General features: G+C 42.3%; 1 protein-coding gene across 13 annotated transcripts in view; it reads right to left on the bottom strand.

Annotated features, from left to right (window-relative positions):
* The window catches only part of LOC139554258 (plectin-like), a 192,924-nt gene that overhangs the window by 52,432 nt on the left and 118,051 nt on the right, over positions 1–22,441 (bottom strand). For 8 of the 13 annotated variants that reach the window (XM_071367000.1, XM_071367001.1, XM_071367002.1 and 5 more), the window contains one exon: positions 4,591–4,652. In XM_071367000.1, coding sequence (XP_071223101.1) covers positions 4,591–4,652 — 62 coding nt within the window. Of the gene's footprint in view, positions 1–4,590; positions 4,653–7,281; positions 7,636–15,710; positions 16,270–22,441 lie in introns of those variants that run through there. The other 5 variants (XM_071367006.1, XM_071367008.1, XM_071367010.1 and 2 more) reach the window with 2 other exon arrangements.

Below are 22,441 nucleotides of genomic sequence, written 5' to 3'. Positions count from 1 at the left end.
GAGGCACAGATCTGGGGAAGGGTACCAAAAAATGCCTACAGCATTGAAGGTCCCCAAGAACACAGTGGCCTCCATCATTCTTAAATGGAAGTTTAAAACACCAAGACTCATCCTTGACCTAGGGGAGAAGGTCCTTGGTCAGGGAGGTGACCAAGAAACCGGTGGTCACTCTGACGGAGCTCTAGAGTTCCTCTGTGGAGATGGGAGAACCTACAAGAAGGACAACCATCTCTGCAACACTCCACCAATCAGGCCTTTATGGTAGAGTGGCCAGACGGAAGCCACTCCTCAGTAAAAGGCACATGACAGCCCACTTGAAGTTTGCCAAAAGACGACCAAAGGACTCAGACCATGAGAAACAAAATTCTCTGGTCTGATGAAACCAAGATTGAACTCTTTTGCCTGAATGCCAAGCATCACGTCTGGAGGAAACCTGGTACCATCCCTATGGTGAAGCATGGTGTTGGTAGCATCATGCTGTGGGGATGTTTTTCAGCGGCGGGGACTGGGAGACTTGTCAGGATCAAGGGAAAGATGAACAGAGCAAAGTACAGAGAGGTCCTTGATGAAAACCTGTTCCAGAGCGCTCAGGAATTCAGACTGGGGCAAAGGTTCACCTTCCAACAGGACAATGACCGTAAGCACACAGCCAAGACAGCGCAGGAGTAGCTTCGGGACAAGTCTCTGAATGTCCTTGAGTGGCCCAGCCAGCGCCCGGACTTGAACCCAATTGAAAACGTCTGGAGAGACCTGAAAATAGCTGTGCAGCGACGCTCCCCATCCAACCTGACAGAACTTGAGAGGATCTGCAGAGAAGAATGGGAGACTCCCCAAATACAGGTGTGCCAAGCTTGTAGCGTCATAACCAAGAGCACTCAAGGCTGTAAGCGCTGCCAAAGGTGTTTCAACAAAGGGTCTGAATACTTATGTACAGTACCAGTCAAAAGTTTGGACACACACATTTTTCTTTATTTAAAAAAAGAAGTCTACATTGTAGAATAATAGTGAAGACATCAAAACTATGAAATAACACATATGGAAACCTGTAGTAACCAAAAAAGTGTTAAACCTAAAAAATATTTTATATTTGAGATTCTTCAAATAGCCACCCTTTGCCTTGATGACAGCTTTGCACACTCTGGGCATTCTCTCAACCAGCTTCACGAGGTAGTCACCTGGGTTGCATTTCAATTAACAGGTGTGCCTTGTTAAAAGTTAATTTGTGGAATTTCTTTCCTTCGTAATGCATTTGAGCCAATCAGTTGTGTTGTGACACGGTAGGGGTGGTATACAGAAGATAGCCCTATTTGGTAAAAGACCAAGTCCATATTATGGCAAGAACAGCTCACATAAGCAAAGAGAAATGACAGTCCATCATTACTTTAAGACATGAAGGTCAGTCAATCGGACAATGTCAAGAACTTTGAAAGTTTCTTCAAGTGCAGTCGCAAAAACCATCAAGCGCTATGATGAAACTGTCTCTCATGAGGAACGCCACAGGAAAGGAAGACCCAGAGTTACCTCTGCTGCAGAGGATAAGTTCATTAGAGTTGCCAGCCTCAGAAATTGCAGCCCGAATAAATGCTTCAGAGTTCAAGTAACAGACACATCAACGTTAACTATTCAGAGGAGACTGCGTGAATCAGGCCTTCATGGTCGAATTGCTGCAAAGAAATCACTAATAAAGGACACCAATAACAAGAAGAGACTTGCTTGGGCCACGAAACACGAGCAGGTGGAAATCTGTCCTTTGGTCTGATGAGTCCAACTTTTATATTTTTGTACCAACTGCCGTGTCTTTGTGAGACACAGAGTAGGTGAACGGATGATCTCCGCATGTGTGGTTCCCTCTGTGAAGCATGGAGGAGCAGCTGTGATGGTGTGGGGGTGCTTTGCTGGTGACACTGTCTGTGATTTATTTAGAATTCAAGGCACACTTAACCAGCATGGCTACCACAGCATTCTGCAGCGATACGCCATCCCATCTGGTTTGCGCTTAGTGGGACTATCATTTGTTTTTCAACAGGACAATGACAAAAAACACAATGATAGTGATGGGGTGCTGCATCAGATGACCTGGCTTCTACAATCATCTGACCTAAACCCAATTAAGATGGTTTGGGATGATTTGGACCGCAGAGTGAAGGAAAAGGAACCAACAAGTGCCGAGCATATGTGGGAACTCCTTCAAGACTGTTCGAAAAGCATTCCAGATGACTACCTTATGAAGCTGGTTGAGAGAATATCAAGAGTGTGGAAAGCTGTCATCAAGGCAAATGGTGGCTACTTTGAACAATCTAAAATCTAAAATATATTTAGATTTGTTTTACACTTTTTTGCTTACTACAGTCGTGGCCAAAAGTTGAGAATGACACAACTATTAATTTCGACAAAATTTGCTGCTTCAGTGTCTTTAGATATTTTTGTCAGATGTTACTATGGAATAATGAAGTATAATTACAAGCATTTCATACGTGTCAAAGGCTTTTATTGACAATTACATGAAGTTGATGCAAAGAGTCAATATTTGCAGTGTTGACCCTTCTTTTTCAAGACCTCTGCAATCCGCCCTGGCATGCTGTCAATTAACTTCTGGGCCACATCCTGATTGATGGCAGCCCATTCTTGCATAATCAATGCTTGGAGTTTGTCAGAATTTGTGGGTTTTTGTTTGTCCACCCGCCTCTTGAGGATTGACCACAAGTTCTCAATGGGATTAAGGTCTGGGGAGTTTCATGGCCATGGACCCAAAATATCGATGTTTTGTTCCCCGAGCCACTTAGTTATCACTTTTGCCTTATGGCAAGGTGCTCCATCATGCTGGAAAAGGCATTGTTTGTCACCAAACTGTTCCCGGATGGTTGGGAGAAGTTGCTCTCGGAAGATGTGTTGTTACCATTCTTTATTCATGGCTGTGTTCTTAGGCAAAATTGTGAGTGAGCCCACTACCTTGGCTGAAATGCAACCCCACACATGAATGGTCTCAGGATGCTTTACTGTTGGCATGACACAGGACTGATGGTAGCGCTCACCTTGTCTTCTCCGGACAAGCTTTTTTCCCGGATGCCCCAAACAATCGGAAAGGGGATTTATCAGAGAAAATTACTTTATCCCAGTTCTCAGCAGTCCAATCCCTGAACCTTTTTCAGAATATCAGTCTGTCCCTGATGTTTTTCCTGGAGAGAAGTGGCTTTTTTGCTGCCCTTCTTGACACCAGGCCATCCTCCAAAAGTCTTCGCCTCACTGTGCGTGCAGATGCACTCACACCTGTCTGCAGATGCACTCACACCTGTCTGCTGCCATTCCTGAGCAAGCTCTGTACTGGTGGTGCCCCGATCCCGCAGGTGAATCAACTTTAGGAGACGGTCCTGGCACTTGCTGGACTTTCTTGGGCGCCCTGAAGCCTTCTTCACAACATTTGAACTGCTCTTGAAGTTCTTGATGATCCGATAAATGGTTGATTTAGGTGTAATCTTACTGGCAGCAATATCTTTGCCTGTGAAGCCCTTTTTGTGCAAAGCAATGATGACGGCACGTGTTTCCTTGCAGGTAACCATGGTTGACAGAGGAAGAACAATGATTCCAAGCACCACCCTCCTTTTGAAGCTTCCAGTCTCTTATTCGAACTCAATCAGCATGACAAAGTGATCTCCAGCCTTGTCCTCGTCAACACTCACACCTGTGTTAACGAGAGAATCACTGACATGATGTCAGCTTGCAATTCATCTGATCACTCTTCATAGCATTCTGGAGTATATGCAAATTGCCATCATACAAACTGAGGCAGCAGACTTTGTGAAAATTAATATTTGTGTCATTCTCCAAACTTTTGGCAACGACTGTACATGACTCCATATGTGTTATTTCATAGTTTTGATGCCTTCACTATTATTCTACAATGTAGAAAATAGTAAAAATAAAGAAACTCTTGAACGAGTAGGTGTGTGCAAACTTTTGACTGGTACTGTAAATGTGATATTTCAGTTTATTTATTTTATAATTTAGCAAAAAAAAATAAAAAATCACAAACCTGTTTTTGCTTTGTTATTATGGGGTATTGTGTGTAGGTTGATGAGAGGGAAAAAAACAATTTAATCAATTTTAGAATAGGGCTGTAACATAACAAAATGTGGGGAAAGTAAAGGGGTCTGAATACTTTCTGAATGCACAGTATAGGGAATAGGGTGCCAGTTGGGAAGCACCCACTATCTTTACCATGTAATGAGTAAACCTTCTCTAATATTTTAGCAGTATATCCTATTCCAGTTGAGAATGTAGTTTATCTATCCAGATCAGAGCCACAGAGCACAATCACTTAGTTACAAGTGATTTCCTCAATGAGACTCTAAACTGGTATGTTGTCCTGTGTAGCACATATGTATGTGCACTGCACATGCACATCTATAACTCCCTTGTAGCTGCTTTCCTACTGCTGAATGAATTCTGGACCCCAATAAAATACATGGATGAGATGAGTTTCAATGAGCTGAATCTAGTTTGTTTTTTGGGAACACCCCATTACAGTTTATTGTCAAGTTTAGAGAAGATGTGCGATGAGCTCAAGTCAGGTGTTATATGTCCTCGTCTTACCTTCATCAAGTGCTTGTTGACCCATTTTGTGAAGGTCTTTTTCTGTACCCGGTCTCGTTCATCTATGGGACAGAGAAAAAGTGATGGTCAACATCAACAGCATACAGACACTCGACTTCAACTAAGAGACCAAGAGTTACATAGATATAGAATTCTGTCGTCTTTGAGGTAATGTCCATGGGGATCACAAAAAGTGGGGATAGTTCATACAGTTAAGTGGGGTGGTATGCTCACATCCATAACACATTTGTCCCAAGTGCTGGATCAGAGAGGACAATAAAAAATTGAAACATAAGATGGGTGAGGGGGGAGTACTTTACAGCGTTACCATTTGTTGCTCAACTGTGAAGAGCATCCTCCATGAGTAATACCGTTCGCAGGTCGGTTTTTGATTCCACCGTGTGATTACGAACTCTAGGGGACTGTCAACGCATGTCTGATTAGGGGCAAGAGTGAAAACTGTCCTGCTATCACAATCCACATCTACCAGCAGCAGACATGAGTACTATCATCTTTTCCACACAGCCTAACAAGGCACCTGATCCAAGCCTGGCAAGTCCAATGCCAAAGCAACCCAACTCTCACTTCCCTATTCAGTCTCATTCTGTACATAGTTTAACGCAGCATGAAGACCATACAGTATAATACGGTATCTATGGTTGAAATATAGAGACGGCTTGAGAAAGTAAACATCGAGTACAACTCAACTGTATCAAAACACAGCCTAGCATGGGAATATAAGCTATTATTCCTTCATAAGCCATCTGTGACTTGAGAAACAGAGTTTGATTTCATCCTCAGGATAAGCTCTTAGATCAAAGCAGAACTTGTGTGACAATGAGAAAGAACAGAACAATGTCAGGGACTGGTGAGTCATCGGGCAGGGCAACAGAGGAGAGGATGTGCCCCACCAATGCCAAATCCCTTTACTGGTACTGCCTGTGAATCACACACGCATGGTGTCTTAGAAAAACCGCACCAACACAGAAGTGGCATCGTGAGGCACCACACAACCTTTCCTGTCGTGCCAATGCAGCATCCCCATGGTAGGCAGCCAAGTCAAATCCCCCTCAGATATGTTTTTACCAGTAAGGCTACATCCAAATGGCATTCTATTCCCTATATAGTGCACTACTTTTGACCAGGACCCATAGGAATCTGGTCAACGGTAGTGCACTATACAGGGAATAGGGTGTCATTTGCGACACAGACTAAGTGTCCCACTACTGTGACACTGACTATGATCGACAGAAGCAAAGGTCAAGTTGTAACTGAAAAAAACACAACGTTGCAAGCCCAAAGACGTTCCAGTTCAAAAAATAATAATGGGAACTTAAATCCATTTATCCTGATTGTGTGTTCTTGGTTGTAAAGCTCATATACAGTCTGGAACACTTTACTCCGAGCCATGGCTATAGCCTTTCATAGTCTGAGATACTGAAACAAGGGTTAGATTCATTGGGAAGGTATCCGATCTCCTACAAAACCTTCATAGTCTACTCCTACTGCCATAGTAATATATAGTGCTTTCAAAAACAGCCAGGCTATTTTTATTGGTCTATTCTCTCAGCAAACATGTATTTAGCAGTGGTGGGAAAAGTATACAATTGTCATACTTGAGTAAAAGTAAAGATACCTTAATAGAAAATGACTCAAGTAAAAGTCACCCAGTAAAATACTACTTGAATAAAAGTCTACAAGTATTTGGTTTTAAATATACTAAAGTATCAAAAGTAAATGTAATTGCTCAAATCTACTTAAGTATCAAAAGTAAAAGTATAAATAATTTCTAATAGCTTATATTAAGCACACCAGATTTATATAAATGTTTTATTTACAGATAGCCAGGGGCACATTCCATCACATAATTTACAAATGAAGTGTGTGTGTTCAATTCATCTGCCAGATCAGAGGCAGTAGGGATGACCAGATATGTTCTCTTGATAAGTGCGTGAATTGGACCATTTTCCTGTCCCGCTAAGCATTGAAAATGTAACGTGTACTTTTGGGTGTCAGTGAAAATGTATGGAGTAAAAAGTACATAGTTTTCTTTGGGAATGTAGTGAAGTAAAAGTAAAAGTAGTCAAAAATATAAATAGTAAAGTGAAGTACAGATACCACAAAAAAATATATATATTTACTTAAGTACTTTACACCACTGGTATTTAGTTATGGTCCACAACCTTATGTTTTAATTGGCTGTCCTAAAGTAATCTGCTAAAGTAAACTTGAGGGACACTTTAATAAACAAATAAGGCTGAACAAAGCCAGTGACACATAAAGGGGTGTGGCCCTTTGAGAGCCATAACATGGCAGTGCTGTGACAGTAATGGATAATGTCTCTGTTTGTATATTTTACTTACATGAAACAAACTAATTTGGACTAGTTGTATATAATTACATAGACATATACTGTCATATCTGCCGACAGCTGGGTAACCGCAGGTAATCCTATGCAATACAAGCTAACAAGTGAAAGCTAAATATTTCAACACAGATACATGAGTCACATAATTTTTGAGGAAATCATAACTCGGGGGAAAAAACATCAGTTCCTCAATCAAATAAAAGCTCAATAAAGTGAAGCATTTCTAACAGATGAAACCAAGCAAAGATCTGTCTTTCTTTTTTGATAAAAACGAAAACTCCAACTAGACCAGTAAAAACTATTAGACACCATGATAATTCTACCTTTCCTTCCATCGGTGGCCTTGAGCATCCCCTGGTAGTGGTATCCCTCAGTGAAGACCCTGTCACTTCCCTCACTGTCACTGGAGTAGGTTCTGTACACCGGCTGCATTGACATCCCACTGTCAGGTAGGTGCAGTTAACTCAGAGAAATAACAGTAACAAATACAGTTTGTAAGATTACTCTGTCTAGTCTCTGACACTTCTGCTTCTCCTTACTGCTCAAAACGCTGCTTTGTGAAGAGCGCAGAGAGAGCATGTAGTCAAGTGGTTGTGTTCTAGCTCAAAACTGTCCCTACACACGCCTTCTCTCCCCTTTATCCCTCTCTCTTTCCCTTCTCTGTTCTCACTCTCTTGAGCCTTTTTTTCCTCTTGCCTTTGCAACAAAAAAAAAATGCCTGCAGGCTACAATGTCAGGGCCCGTCATTCACTGCTCTGTGTTGTGTGTACTGAAAGGGAACATCCCATATCCTTCCAGCCCAGCCCACCCTGGCCAAACCTCTGGCTAGCCCAGCACCTCCCTGAGGGAACAGATACGGAGGCTTAGACAGATTTACTAAAAATACAGAACCACAGGTTTCACCCTGGAAGAAATGTTTTCGTTAAAAGCGCCATAGAAATAATTGTGAAGGTTTCGTATCCATACACATTTTTCATGAAAATACTGATGCGCTCCGCCTGCAAGACAGTGTATTCTGCTTTATTCCAACGACTTGACAAACTTTCCCAGGACAGACAAAAGGGCATTTGATTTTCTAAGTTTGCAAACAGGAGTAGAAAAACAGCAAACAGTCAACAGAAGAAAAACAATCCTAGATGAGTGGACATTCCCCTACTCTTACTCATGAAGGAAAGGTTAAGGAACGAATGCTATTCATTGACTACTGCTCAGCGTTCAACACCATAATAACCTCAAAGCTCATCACTAAGCTAACGATCCTGGGACTAAACATCTCACCATCTAACTAGAATGGTCCAAACGCACCAAGACAGTCGTGAAGAGGGCACGACAAAGCCTATTCCCCCTCAGGAAACTAAAAAGATTTGGCATGGGTCCTGAGATCCTCAAAAGGTTTTACAGCTGCAACATCGAGAGCATCCTGACTGGTTGCATCACTACCTGGTATGGCAATTGCTCGGCCTCTGACCGCAAGGCACTACAGAGGGTAGTGCGTACGGCCCAGTACATCCCTGGGGCTAAGCTGCCTGCCATCTAAGGACCCCTACACCAGGCGGTGTCAGAGGAAGGCCCAAAAAATGGTCAAAGACCCCAGCCACCCCAGTCATAGACTGTTCTCTCTACTACCACATGGCAAGCGGTACCGGAGTGCCAAGTCTAGGACAAAAAGGCTTCTCAACAGTTTTTACACCCAAGCCATAAGACTCCTGAACAGGTAATCAAATGGCTACCCGGACTATTTGCATTGTGTGCCCCCCCCCAGCCCCTCTTTTATGCTACTGCTACTCTCTGTTCATCATATATGCATAGTCACTTTAACCATATCTACATGTACATACTACCTCAATCAGCCTGACTAACTGGTGTCTGTATGTAGCCTCGCTACTGTATATAGCCTCGCTACTGTTATTTTTCACTGTCTTTTTACTGTTGTTTTTATTTCTTTACTTACCTATTGTTCACCTAATACCTTTTTTGCACTATTGGTTAGAGCTTGTAAGTAAGCATTTCACTGTAAGGTCTAACTACACCTGTTGTATTCGGCGCACGTGACAAATAAACTTTGATTTGGCCATACAACCATATAGTAACAGTCCACTAGAATCTGCTATAGCCACTTAGGGCTCCATGTGTTCTGGCCAGTGGTAAGCGTGTGGTGAGAGAGAGGAAGAGTGTACATGCAACTAAAACTACCACAGCCCACACTGAATGAAAGGCCTGTATTATAGCAGACCAGACCAGACCAGACCAGGGTATAGTACAAGGCAATGGAAATCAGTCATCAGGAAATACATCAAATGGCACAATCACAAGGGAACCCTCAATTATGAACGGTCTGTTTCCATCAGTACATAATTAAAGGGAAACCTCCATCAAGACATGTTTTCATCAAGGAGTCAGTACACAGTGGAGGGTTGACTCGGAGCAGACTCCAAGTCTGTGTTCCAAAAACCACCCTATTCCTTATATAAGGAAGCCAGTGTCTGAATTTAATGGAGGACATCAAAACAATACTGATTTGGTGCTGTGAGTGTGCCTCACTAGATAAAAAAACATCCCATATGTCCATAACTAACAAAAAAAAGATACATCTGGTGAAAGTTGAAACTGGACATGCACTTCACCTCAGAAGACTGTTATGATGATTTGTAGGGGTCAAGGCCATAGCACAAGTCCAGAAAGCCCCCTTCTCCCTTCACAGGTCTCCACAGGTGTGTTGCATAGCACCCAAATACCTCTTACACCTTCAACCCTCTAGACCATACATATTTCTCTTTCAAAGGGGACATTCATGATCATGAAGAAGAGCAGAGAGAATACTTTGGATGCCTGCTTAAGACACGGGCTTGTTTGGGCTTGAGTAGTGGGAAGTGCTGACACTGCTCTTCTGCCAAGCCCTGTATCTCCGCAGGGCAGGTAAACTTAGAAAGCATAAAAAGCACATATATAGTTGAAGTCGGAAATGTACATACACTTAAGTTGGAGTCATTAAAACTCGTTTTTCAACCACTCCTCAAGTTTCTTGTTAACAAACTATAGTTTTGGCAAGTCGGTTAGGACATCTACTTTGTGCACGACACAAGTAATTTTTCCAACAATTGTTTACAGACAGATTATTTCACTGTATCACAATTCCAGTGGGTCAGAAGTTTACATACACTAAGTTGACTGCACCTATAAACAGCTTGGAAAATTCCAGAAAAATGATGTCATGGCTTTAGAATCTTCTGATAGGCTAATTGACATAATTTGAGTCAATTGGAGGTGTACCTGTGGATGTATTTCAAGGCCTACCTTCAAACTCAGTGCCTCTTTGCTTGACATCATGAGAAAATCAAAAGAAATCAGCAAAAACTTCAGAAAAATAAATTGTAGACCTCCACAAGTCTGGTTCATCCTTGGGAGAAATTTCCAAATGCCTGAAGGTACCACGTTCATCTGTACAAACAATAGTACGCAAGAATAAGCACCATGGGACCAAGCATCCGTTATACCGTTCAGGAAGGAGATGTGTTCTGTCTCCTGGAGATGAACGTACTTTGGTGCGGAAAGTGCAAATCAATTCCAGAACAACAGCAAAGGACCTTGTGAAGATGCTGGAGGAAACAGGTACAAATGTATCTATATCCACAGTAAAACGAGTCCTACATCGACATAACCTGAAAGGCCGCTCAGCGTGGAAGAAGCCACTGCGCCAAAACTGCCATAAAAAAGCCAGACTACAGTTTGCAACTGCACATGGGGACAAAGATCGTACTTTTGGAGAAATGTCCTCTGGTCTGATGAAACAAAAATAGAACTGTTTGGTCATAATGACCATCGTTATATTTGGAGGAAAAAGGGGGAGGCTTGCAAGCCAAAGAACACCATCCCAACTGTGAAGCATGGGGGTGGCAGCATCATGTTGTGGGGGTGCTTTGCTTCAGGACGGATTGGTGCAGTTCACAAAATAGATGGCATCATGAGGCAGGAAAATGATATGGATATATTGAAGCAACATCTCAAGACATCAGTCAGGAACTTAAAGCTTGGTCGCAAATGGGTCTTCCAAATGGACAAAGTCAAGGAATTAGAGTGGCCATCACAAAGCCCTGACCTCAATTCTATAGAAAATATGTGGGTAGAATTGAAAAAGCGTGTGCGAGCAAGGAGGCCTACAAACCTGACTCAGTCACACCAGCTCTGTCAGGAGGAATGGGACAAAATTCACCCAACTTATTGTGGGAAGCTTGTGGAAGGCTACCCAAAACGTTTGACCCAAGTTAAACAATTTAAAGGCAATGCTACCAAATACTAATTGAGTGTATATAAACTTCTGACCCACTGGGAATGTGATGAAAGAAATAAAAGCTGAAATAAATCGTTCTCTCTACTATTATTCTGACATTTCACATTCTTAAAATAAAGTGGTGATCCTAACTAACCTATGACAGGGAATTTTTACTCTGATAAAATGTCAGGAATTGTGAAAAACTGAGTTTAAAGGTATTTGGCTAAGGTATATGTAAACTTCCGACTTCAACTGTAGACACCGTAGCCGAATACATTTTAAACTCAGTTTTTCACAATTCCTGACATTTAATCCTAGTAAAAATTCCCCGTTTTAGCTCAGTTAGGATCACCTGTACTTATATATATATATGAGAATTCCAAAAGGAAATGTAACCATTGAATATGAACAGACACCCCCCCCCTGCATGCAGATACAATGCCAAGACATGAGAGATGTGATAACAGTTTTATTATGACTGCTTTGGCGGGAGGAGACGCCTGACACTCTATAGTACATTCTTGCTCAGGGTGTAGGTGTGCACACCCTCCCTACAGACGGGGAACCTCCTTCCCGTGATAACACACCAATGGCGCCATCTCCACTCCACCCACCCACCAAATCTCTCTGCATGTGATGGCCATCAATAATGAAGATAGGAATTTTCAGAAAACACAAGAGATAATATGACTCACACACAGCTGGTTCTGATTTATGATGTCGATGTAGGAATGCTATGAATCTTGGGGAGCTCGTTAAAGCAAGGCCAAGGTATTGAAGCCCGTGGGCATCGGAGGGCAGAAAATACTAGCTAGTAAAATTCACTACTGTCATTGTTATTGCTGCAGCGCAGTCTCTTGGCTCCGCAGCAATTGAGTTGGAATTGAATCTTAGAGCATATATGTGCCCCTGGTTTTTCATGAGAAAATAATACTCCAGTACCCAAACTATATTCTCATCTCATATATTGTACATGTGTTATTGTATTCAAAACTACCACACAATCCTATGACTCAAAAAAGCCACATGTGACATTGATCGGCCCACACACCATTTTTTTATTTTTTTTAAAAACATGGTTGTATGCTGTATACAAAAATCTGATGTGTCGCACATTTTATTTATTAACGTTTCATTTTAAACGTGTAAAAACTGCACACTTCCTAAATGCATCCTTCTCCAAAAATACTGCAAAGAACAGATCACAAATACCGGTATATTAGTTTGGAAAAGGTCTATTTAAAACGGTCATTTTTAATGAGTGTAATTGATTAACTGTTTTATGAGGTCGTTCTATTGGAAAATGTTGTTGCCTGTTTTCCCCGAGTAGGATAGAAAACAGCACTTGAAACAGACTATTCCTTTTAGGGATACTATGGTTGGTGCATGTGCCTTTGTGTTTCTTAATGTGTTTAAAAAATATATATATATACAGTGGGGAGAACAAGTATTTGATACACTGCCGATTTTGCAGGTTTTCCTACTTACAAAGCATGTAGAGGTCTGTAATTTTTATCATAGGTACACTTCAACTGTGAGAGACGGAATCTAAAACAAAAATCCAGAAAATCACATTGTATGATTTTTAAATAATTAATTTGCATTTTATTGCATGACATAAGTATTTGATCACCTACCAACCAGTAAGAATTCCGGCTCTCACAGACCTGTTAGTTTTTCTTTAAGAAGCCCTCCTGTTCTCCACTCATTACCTGTATTAACTGCACCTGTTTGAACTCGTTGCCTGTATAAAAGACACCTGTCCACACACAATCAAACAGATTCCAACCTCTCCACAATGGCCAAGACCAGAGAGCTGTGTAAGGACATCAGGGATAAAATTGTAGACCTGCACAAGGCTGGGATGGGCTACAGGACAATAGGCAAGCAGCTTGGTGAGAAGGAAACAACTGTTGGCGCAATTATTAGAAAATGGAAGAAGTTCAAGATGACGGTCAATCACCCTCGGTCTGGGGCTCCATGCAAGATTTCAACTCGTGGGGCATCAATGATCATGAGGAAGGTGAGGGATCAGCCCAGAACTACACGGCAGGACCTGGTCAATGACCTGAAGAGAGCTGGGACCACAGTCTCAAAGAAAACCATTAGTAACACACTACGCCGTCATGGATTAAAATCCTGCAGCGCACGCAAGGTCCCCCTGCTTAAGCCAGTGCATGTCCAGGCCTGTCTGAAGTTTGCCAATGACCATCTGGATGATCCAGAGGAGGAATGGGAGAAGGTCATGTGGTCTGATGAGACAAAAATAGAGCTTTTTGGTCTAACTCCACTCGCCGTGTTTGGAGGAAGAAGAAGTATGAGTACAACCCCAAGAACACCATCCCAACCGTGAAGCATGGAGGTGGAAACATCATTCTTTGGGGATGCTTTTCTGCAAAGGGGACAGGACGACTGCACCGTATTGAGGGGAGGATGGATGGGGCCATGTATCGCGAGATCTTGGCCAACAACCTCCTTCCCTCAGTAAGAGCATTGAAGATGGGTCGTGGCTGGGTCTTCCAGCATGACAACGACACAAAGCACACAGCCATGGCAACTAAGGAGTGGCTCCGTAAGAAGCATCTCAAGGTCCTGGAGTGGCCTAGCCAGTCTCCAGACCTGAACCCAATAGAAAATCTTTGGAGGGAGCTGAAAGTCCGTATTGCCCAGCGACAGCCCCGAAACCTGAAGGATCTGGAGAAGATCTGTAGGGAGGAGTGGGCCAAAATCCCTGCTGCAGTGTGTGCAAACCTAGTCAAGAACTACAGGAAACGTATGATCTCTGTAATTGCAAACAAAGGTTTCTGTACCAAATATTAAGTTCTGCTTTTCTGATGTATCAAATACTTATGTCATGCAATAAAATGCAAATTAATTACTTAAAAATCATACAATGTGATTTTCTGGATTTTTGTTTTAGATTCCGTCTCTCATAGTTGAAGTGTACCTATGATAAAAATTACAGACCTCTACATGCTTTGTAAGTAGGAAAACCTGCAAAATCGGCAGTGTATCAAATACTTGTTCTCCCCACTGTATATATGTAAATAATGTGGTGGTTATTGTTGCATGTCCTGTCATTGATGATGAATGCTGTGTTAAAACAATTTCCCAAATTGGGATTAATAAAGTAATACTCTACACTCTACTATAATTTCTCTACTCTCTAATATTTCAAGAATGACTACGAGGCCAAATTGTATCCCAGGCATAAGTAAGTGGAATTAGCTGTCTCCCTCTTCTGTTGAAAACAAGGCACTACAGAAACATGCCCTGTTGATCAGAAATGTTTATTGACACCCTGAAGAATTTCAACAACAAAAAAATTATCAAGTTAATCAGGGTTAATTAAACTTGAACTAAGTTCCCCCTCTTAACTTAATTGCAATACCTTTTCCTCTGCATGTCTAGTCTACCACCTAATCAGCATTTTGACTACTAACATCCTAGGTCAACATTTAGTAGAGTTCTGGCAAATGTTATTCGACAGTCATGCAAGACTGTGGAAAAATGAAATGTGAGAGCTGTTTCCAGGACAACAGACCAAAACACACAGGAGCCGGGAGCCAATTAACTAGATTTTATAGATGTGTAGTTTTATCCAAAAACCTCTGGAGCACCAGAAAGCGTAAGTCTGATAGAGCCTGAGTTAGTGGGGAAAGGGGGGCTAGGTTACATAAGGGAAGGTTACTTACGGCAAAAACAAAAGTATGGCGATTGATCGGGGTGGATGGGTGGGCATATAGCGCGAATGTCTAACAATCCAAAGGCTGCGTGTTCGAAACTCATTCCGGACATATTTAGCAACTACTTTGCATGTCAGCTAACCCTTTAACCTAACTTCTAACCTTAACCCCTAGCTTAGCTAATGTTAGCCACCGTCTCATATATTTAGCAAATATTGTACGAATTGCAATTCATAACATATCATACGAAATGGATGATGGACATCCACAAACTAATACATACCACACGAAATGTAACATACCATAGTAATTGGAGTGTCTCAGATTGACATTTACTATGTTACCTCTACCCCAGAGTCCAGGTTGTACTGTTATGCATTGGTCTACTTGCACGGAAATAATATAATCAACAAACTATTTCAGACACACTGGTGAAAGTCACATACAATAAACAACACACACTGTAGGTCTTGATAATTAAGAGGTTGACTGGTTCTTCACCAAAATAATAAAGCACTTTTTGTCATATAGTAACACCGCAATTATAACAATACAGTCTATATAACTTTTATTTTAATATTACTGCAGAGATCACTTACAAGTTACTTATACAGTTATTCTGAGATGTCTGATTTTACAATTTTGCTACCCTGAGCCAACAGTCCTTTACAGTCGTGTTTACTAATGATGGCATGGAATAGGTTAACGTTATCTGCCCAAACCAACGCTTCTCTGCCAGATCTCCTCCTCTCCAGTCCAGCAGTGCTGTATTGACGGCGTGTTGGACACTGCTTACCTGCGCAACACATTCTGCTGTACAAATGGGACCCCACTTCTCCACAGCTCATTTCATTGATGTAATTTGCACGTCCATAAATAATTTCCTGTTCAAAACCGCAATACCGAGAAGACATAGCAGCGGCGGTAGGAGTATCTTTAGCGTTCGCCATACCAAAACGGAGCCACCCGGGGGCACAAGTTGTGTCGCGCGCGCACTCTGCTTTGTCGAAAGAAGTTCCCCTGGAACTACACGGCGTTCGAAACAAAAGACGTCTTTATTTTCTATCTCTTCAACATACAACGAAAAAAACAAGGGGCTGTCGTATTAAGTTACAATGAGTCAAATATTCACTTTCTCAAGCCCAGCCCACATTATTTTATTTATGAAATGACCCAGTGAGCGCAGTCTCTCGGAGCTTCATTCTACACGCGCCCGCCTCTGTGGGACAAAGCGTTCTTAATCGGTGCTATTGAAATGCGATACTAAAGGCCATCCCCAATATAACAATCTGCCTGGACTGTTTCACTTTAAACGGTTTCAGCCCGACACGCGATGTCTCTTTTACTAGCTGCTAGAGGGTGTTTCTTTTCAACTTTTACATAATGATCCCTGAAGGAATGGTGTCAATAGCACTAGTCACCAATGCCCATATGATGTTGCCACAGGTGAGACGCATGTTAAACGTATCACATTTTCATTGGTCATTTCATATATTAGACTGCCTTTTGGCACCATTTCTCTTCCCAACCTTTTCGGTTACTGTACCACCAAGTACCACCAACTGCATTTTGCTCAGCAGGAGTACCCCTGTGCATTTTACCAGTAAGCCTATGGTCTCACAAGTCTTCAAGTACCGTCTGTGGATAGGCCAAGTAGCCCCAGGTACTAGTACCCCTGGTTGGGAACCACTATGCTAAATTAGTCAAATGTATTACATCTATTTTTTTTTTTTTTTTTTTTTTTACATACAGTACCAGTCAAAAGTTTGGACACACCTACTCATTCCAGGGTTTTTCTTTATTTTTTACTATTTTCCAGGTTGTAGAATAATAGTGAAGACGTCACAACTTTGAAATAACACATAAAGGCGTTCTAAGGATCCAATAAGGATCCATGTAGTAACCAAAAAAGGGTTAAACAAATCAAAATATATTTTAGATTCTTTCAAAGTAGCCACCCTTTGATGACAGCTTTGCACATTCTTGGCATTCTCTCAACCAGGTTCGTTCAACTGGCAGGGCTGTCTTTCATGTACAATATTACTCTCCACCAGGTTTTCATCTCATGTTGACAAGGGCATTGTTTGACAGTTAATAGAAAGTGTGATGATGTGTTCATTTCCTCCTCGCTGTGTTGGTTAAGGACAACACCAATGCATCATTTATTTTCCAAAGTGTCTTTTAATGATGTTAAAAATAAGACAAACAAAATGAGTACATTTCCTGTGAGAAGAAGCCATTCCCAAACACATTCATTCAAAACCATTTTAAATGGATAAAATCCATTAGGAGTCAGTTCATTTTCCAAACTTTATTATGCTTACTTAGTTCCTCAATGCATTCAGTGTAATATCGCCGTAACAGACTGAAACATTGGGTGTACATGCATTGTGAGTTGGTTGGTTTTAGACTCAGCAGCTTAATCAGCCAGGATTAGATCACGGTTGCTAGACTGAGCATTGCACAAAATGTTGAATAAATTGGCTCTTTTTCCCCTTTTTATATTTTCATCATCCATGTCATTAAACTATTTTATAGCATTTTTAACTAATAAATTAACTAACAGAGAATATGAAAAAGAAAGAAAAGGATCATAACAAAATGCATATTTAGGGTTAATGTAGTTTTTGAGCCATAAAGAATGTTTGGCTGCATTCAATTACGAAAATATGTGACTGAACCGCTTACACGTAGAGAGAGAAGGATGTAAAGGATTTATTAGAACCCGCCCTTTCAGGTCACCTAATGTCCTAATGTATGTATAGAACATCTGATAGGATCAAGATATAGTGTGCTATAAAATAGTATTCAAACTTTCATAGAAAACTACAAACTAGGTTTAAGGCGATAAGATTATAAGTTTCACATTTCAAAACATTCCTAAGGACTAGTCACACAATGTAGGCATTTATTGTCAATGCTGACTATAAATCTATGAATCAATCTATTTGGCATACTCCCTTCTCATCTTTATAAACTTTTAAGTGCTGTTTTGTTGGAAGTTGTGAGTCAAGCGTTTCGCAGAGGTAGTTGATGGCATTTCCCTGAAAAGAGCGAGACAGTTTTGTTCTATGAGGGTGGTGGCAGGCGTGGCCGGATCTTCAACCTATGAAACACAATTAGACAGTGCTCAGAGAGGCGGTGCCACCTGCACATGGAACAGTGCCATCCCATCAGCAAGGACATGCGGCAAATGAGAGAGGTTGAGGACATGCCAAGATGCTGGAGAGGGACAAAGATGTAGGCACATCTTTGCGCACACATGTGCATATGAATCTCTGGAATTGGAGTACTGTGTATTCGGGTGGAGTATTTAGTATTGGTTGAATCTTGGTGGAGTACATTGTATTGGTGGAATTGTGTGTATTTTTCGAGACCCAGTGTCCTCAAATAGCATTAGATATTGCCAGGGTGTATCATTTATTACATTAGATCAGGGGTGTCGAATTGATTTGACACCGGGTGCCGCATTCAGTCTTCAACGTGGTCCAGAAGGCCGCACTGGAAATTGGTTTTATTTCCTTGCTGCCAAAATGCGCATTTTTTCCCCCCTCTATCCATCATTTTTGGAATTTTCAATGCTCCCTGACTGTCTAGTGATTATTAGCAAGCTAGACAGTCAAGAAACTGTTTGAACGTAGGAGTAGGAGTTTAGGTTCGTTATCCTTTCTACACAGTTTCAATTTTGTCCTAGTCATTTTAAAGTATATTGAGTTCAAGTTTTTACTCAACCCACCCGTAGGCCGTACGTTTGACACCCCTGGATTAGATAAAGATTCAATCAAGAACTGCTTATAAGAACTGATCAAGAACGGGTGAAAAGTACAATACCAAAGTAATCAAGGATAAAGGTGCAGTAAAATAATAACATCTGAGAAAAAAACACAACAGGAAGTGTTTCTCATCACATCTCAATGAAACTCGTAAACAAAGACAGTCTACCGCTTTGGCTGCATGAACAGATTGCTTTATTACCCACTATTACTATTAGGAGAAGCCATTGCCAAGATCAACTCAAATCCCACGCCAAAGCTCTTCAATGGGGCCATAGATTGATACATAAATACTGTTTTCTTGGTCTGTGCAAGGTACAGTAAAAGCTGTACAAATACACACATTCACTCAAAATCAAATCAAATCAAATCAAATTTTATTAGTCACATACACATGGTTAGCAGATGTTAATGCGAGTGTAGCGAAATGCTTGTGCTTCTAGTTCCGACAATGCAGTAATAACCAACAGTAATCTAACCTAACAATTCCACACTACTACCTTACACACACACACAAGTGTAAGGGATAAAGAATATGTACATAAAGATATATGGATGAGTGGTGGTACAGAACGGCATGGCAGATGCAGTAGATGGTATAGAGTACGGTATATACATATGAGATGAGTACTGTAGGGTATGTAAACATAAAGTGGCATAGTTTAAAGTGGCTAGTGGTACATGTATTGCATAAAGATGGCAAGATGCAGTAGATGATATAGAGTACAGTATATATACATATGAGATGGGTAATGTAGGGTATGTAAACATTGTATTAAGTGGCATTGCTTAAAGTGGCTAGTGGTACATTTTTACATAATTTCCATCAATTCCCATTTTTAAAGTGGCTGGAGTTGAGTCAGTATGTTGGCAGCGGCCGCTAAATGTTAGTGGTGGCTGTTTAACAGTCTGATGGCCTTGAGATAGAAGCTGTTTTTCAGTCTCTCGGTCCCTGCTTTGATGCACCTGTACTGACCTCGCCTTCTGGATGATAGCGGGGTGAACAGGCAGTGGCTTGGGTGGTTGTTGTCCTTGATGATCTTTATGGCCTTCCTGTGACATCGGGTGGTGTAGGTGTCCTGGAGGGCAGGTAGTTTGCCCCTGGTGATGCGTTCTGCAGACCTCACTACCCTCTGGAGAGCCTTACGGTTGTGGGCGGAGCAGTTGCCGTACCAGGCGGTGATACAGCCCGACAGGATGCTCTCGATTGTGCATCTGTAGAAGTTTGTGAGTGCTTTTGGTGACAAGCCGAATTTCTTCAGCCTCCTGAGGTTGAAGAGGCGCTGCTGCGCCTTCTTCACAACGCTGTCTGTGTGGGTGGACCAGTTCAGTTTGTCCGTGATGTGTACACCGAGGAACTTAAAACTTTCCACCTTCTCCACTACTGACCCGTCGATGTGGATAGGGGGGTGCTCCCTCTGCTGTTTCCTGAAGTCCACAATCATCTCCTTTGTTTTGTTGACGTTGAGTATGAGGTTATTTTCCTGACACCACACTCCGAGGGCCCTCACCTCCTCCCTGTAGGCCGTCTCGTCGTTGTTGGTGATCAAGCCTACCACTGTAGTGTCATCCGCAAACTTGATGATTGAGTTGGAGGCGTGCATGGCCACGCAGTCGTGGGTGAACAGGGAGTACAGGAGAGGGCTCAGAACGCACCCTTGTGGGGCCCCAGTGTTGAGGATCAGCGGGGTGGAGATGTTGTTACCTACCCTCACCACCTGGGGGCGGCCCGTCAGGAAGTCCAGGACCCAGTTGCACAGGGCGGGGTCGAGACCCAGGGTCTCGAGCTTGATGACGAGTTTGGAGGGTACTATGGTGTTAAATGCTGAGCTGTAATCGATGAACAGCATTCTCACATGGGTATTCCTCTTGTCCAGATGGGTTAGGGCAGTGTGCAGTGTGGTTGCGATTGCGTCGTCTGTGGACCTATTGGGTCGGTAAGCAAATTGGAGTGGGTCTAGGGTGTCCGGTAGGGTGGAGGTGATATGGTCCTTGACTATATCACAAAATGGAGTCGTGGTCAGCTTTTCCGAAAGGGGGGCGGGGGAGGGCCTTATAAGCGTCGCGGAAATTAGTGTAACAATGGTCTAGTGTTTTTCCAGCCCTGGTAGCACAATCGATATGCTGATAGAATTTAGGGAGTTTTGTTTTTAGATTAGCCTTGTTAAAATCCCCAGCTACGATGAATGCAGCCTCAGGGTGTGTGGTTTCCAGTTTACAAAGAGTCAGATAAAGTTCGTTCAGGGCCATCGATGTGTCTGCTTGTGGGGGAATGTATACGGCTGTGATTATGATTGACGAGAATTCCCTTGGTAGATAATGCGGTCGACATTTGATTGTGAGGAGTTCTAGATCAGGTGAACAGAACGACTTGAGTTCTTGTGTGTTGTTATGATGATCACACCACTTCTCGTTAATCATAAGGCATACCCCCCCGCCCCTCTTCTTACCGGAAAGATGTTTGTTTCTGTCGGCGCGATGCATGGAGAAACCAGCTGGCTGCACCGACTCCGTTAGCGTCCCTTGAGTTAGCCATGTTTCCGTGAAGCAGAGCACGTTGCAATCCCTGATGTCTCTCTGGAATGCTACCCGTGCTCGGATTTCATCAACCTTATTGTCAAGAGACTGGACATTGGCGAGTAGTATGCTAGGGAGTGGAGCGCGATGTGCCCGTCTCCGAAGCCTGACCACGAGACCGCCACGTTTTCCCCTTTTTCGGCGTCGCACAGGGTCGCCGGCTGGGATCAGATCCATTGTATTGTGTGGAAGGCAAGACACTGGATCCGTTTCGGGAAAGTCATATTCCTGGTAGGAACGATGATGAGTTGACGTTAATCGTATATTCAGTAGTTCCTCCCGACTGTATGTAATGAAACCTAAGATTACCCGGGGTACCGATGTAAGAAATAACACGTAAAAAAACAAAATACTGCATATTTTCCAAGGGACACGAAGCGAGGCAGCCATCTCTTTCCGGCGCCGGAAGTATTCACTCAGCAGTGACGCTAAGACCTTGCACTGTGGCTGTGCCAATGGTTCTTTAATTTTAAAGCACACACACTGGGTGTGTCTAAATTGCACCCTATTCCCTATATGGCTGTGCACTTTGTAGGGATAGGGTGCCATTTGGGACACAGCCACTGAATAGCACACATGCCTATAGACCCACAGAGCCAGTCTGGGGAACTTCCAGTCTGTTATGGTGGTATCCAGGATACACACGCCATGAGCACAGGGTTGAGTAAGGCACTATCACCCAACCTCTGCTGTGTGTGTGAGTTGGCCAGTTCTTTTTTTAAACTGTTTGGGGGGTAAACTCCCTTCGCCAGCTGCACACTCACCTTCCCTATAACTGAACTAGGTCAAAGGCACCCATGTCAATAAAAGCACTGCCTTAAACAAGTGCTCTCTGCCAGGGCGGCCATGGTTGTCCCTCCCCCGTCATCCAAAATGTGACCAATATACAGATGAAGTCGGAAGTTTACATACACCTTAGCCAAATACATTTAAACTCTGTTTTTCACAATTCCTGACATTTGATCCTAGTAAACAATTCCCTGTCTTAGGTCAGTTAGGAGCACCACTTTATTTTAAGAATGTGAAATGTCAGAATAATAGTAGAGAATGATTTATTTCAGCTTTTATTTCTTTCATCACATTCCCAGTGGGTCAGAAGTTTACATACACTCAGTTAGTATTTGGTAGCATTGTCCTTTAAATTGTTTGACTTGGGTCAAATGTTTCGGGTAGCCTT

This window comes from Salvelinus alpinus, chromosome 26 (assembly GCF_045679555.1).
Source record: "Salvelinus alpinus chromosome 26, SLU_Salpinus.1, whole genome shotgun sequence".
Taxonomy (NCBI): Eukaryota; Metazoa; Chordata; class Actinopteri; order Salmoniformes; family Salmonidae; genus Salvelinus; species Salvelinus alpinus.
This window is presented reverse-complemented; position numbering and strand designations above follow the sequence as displayed.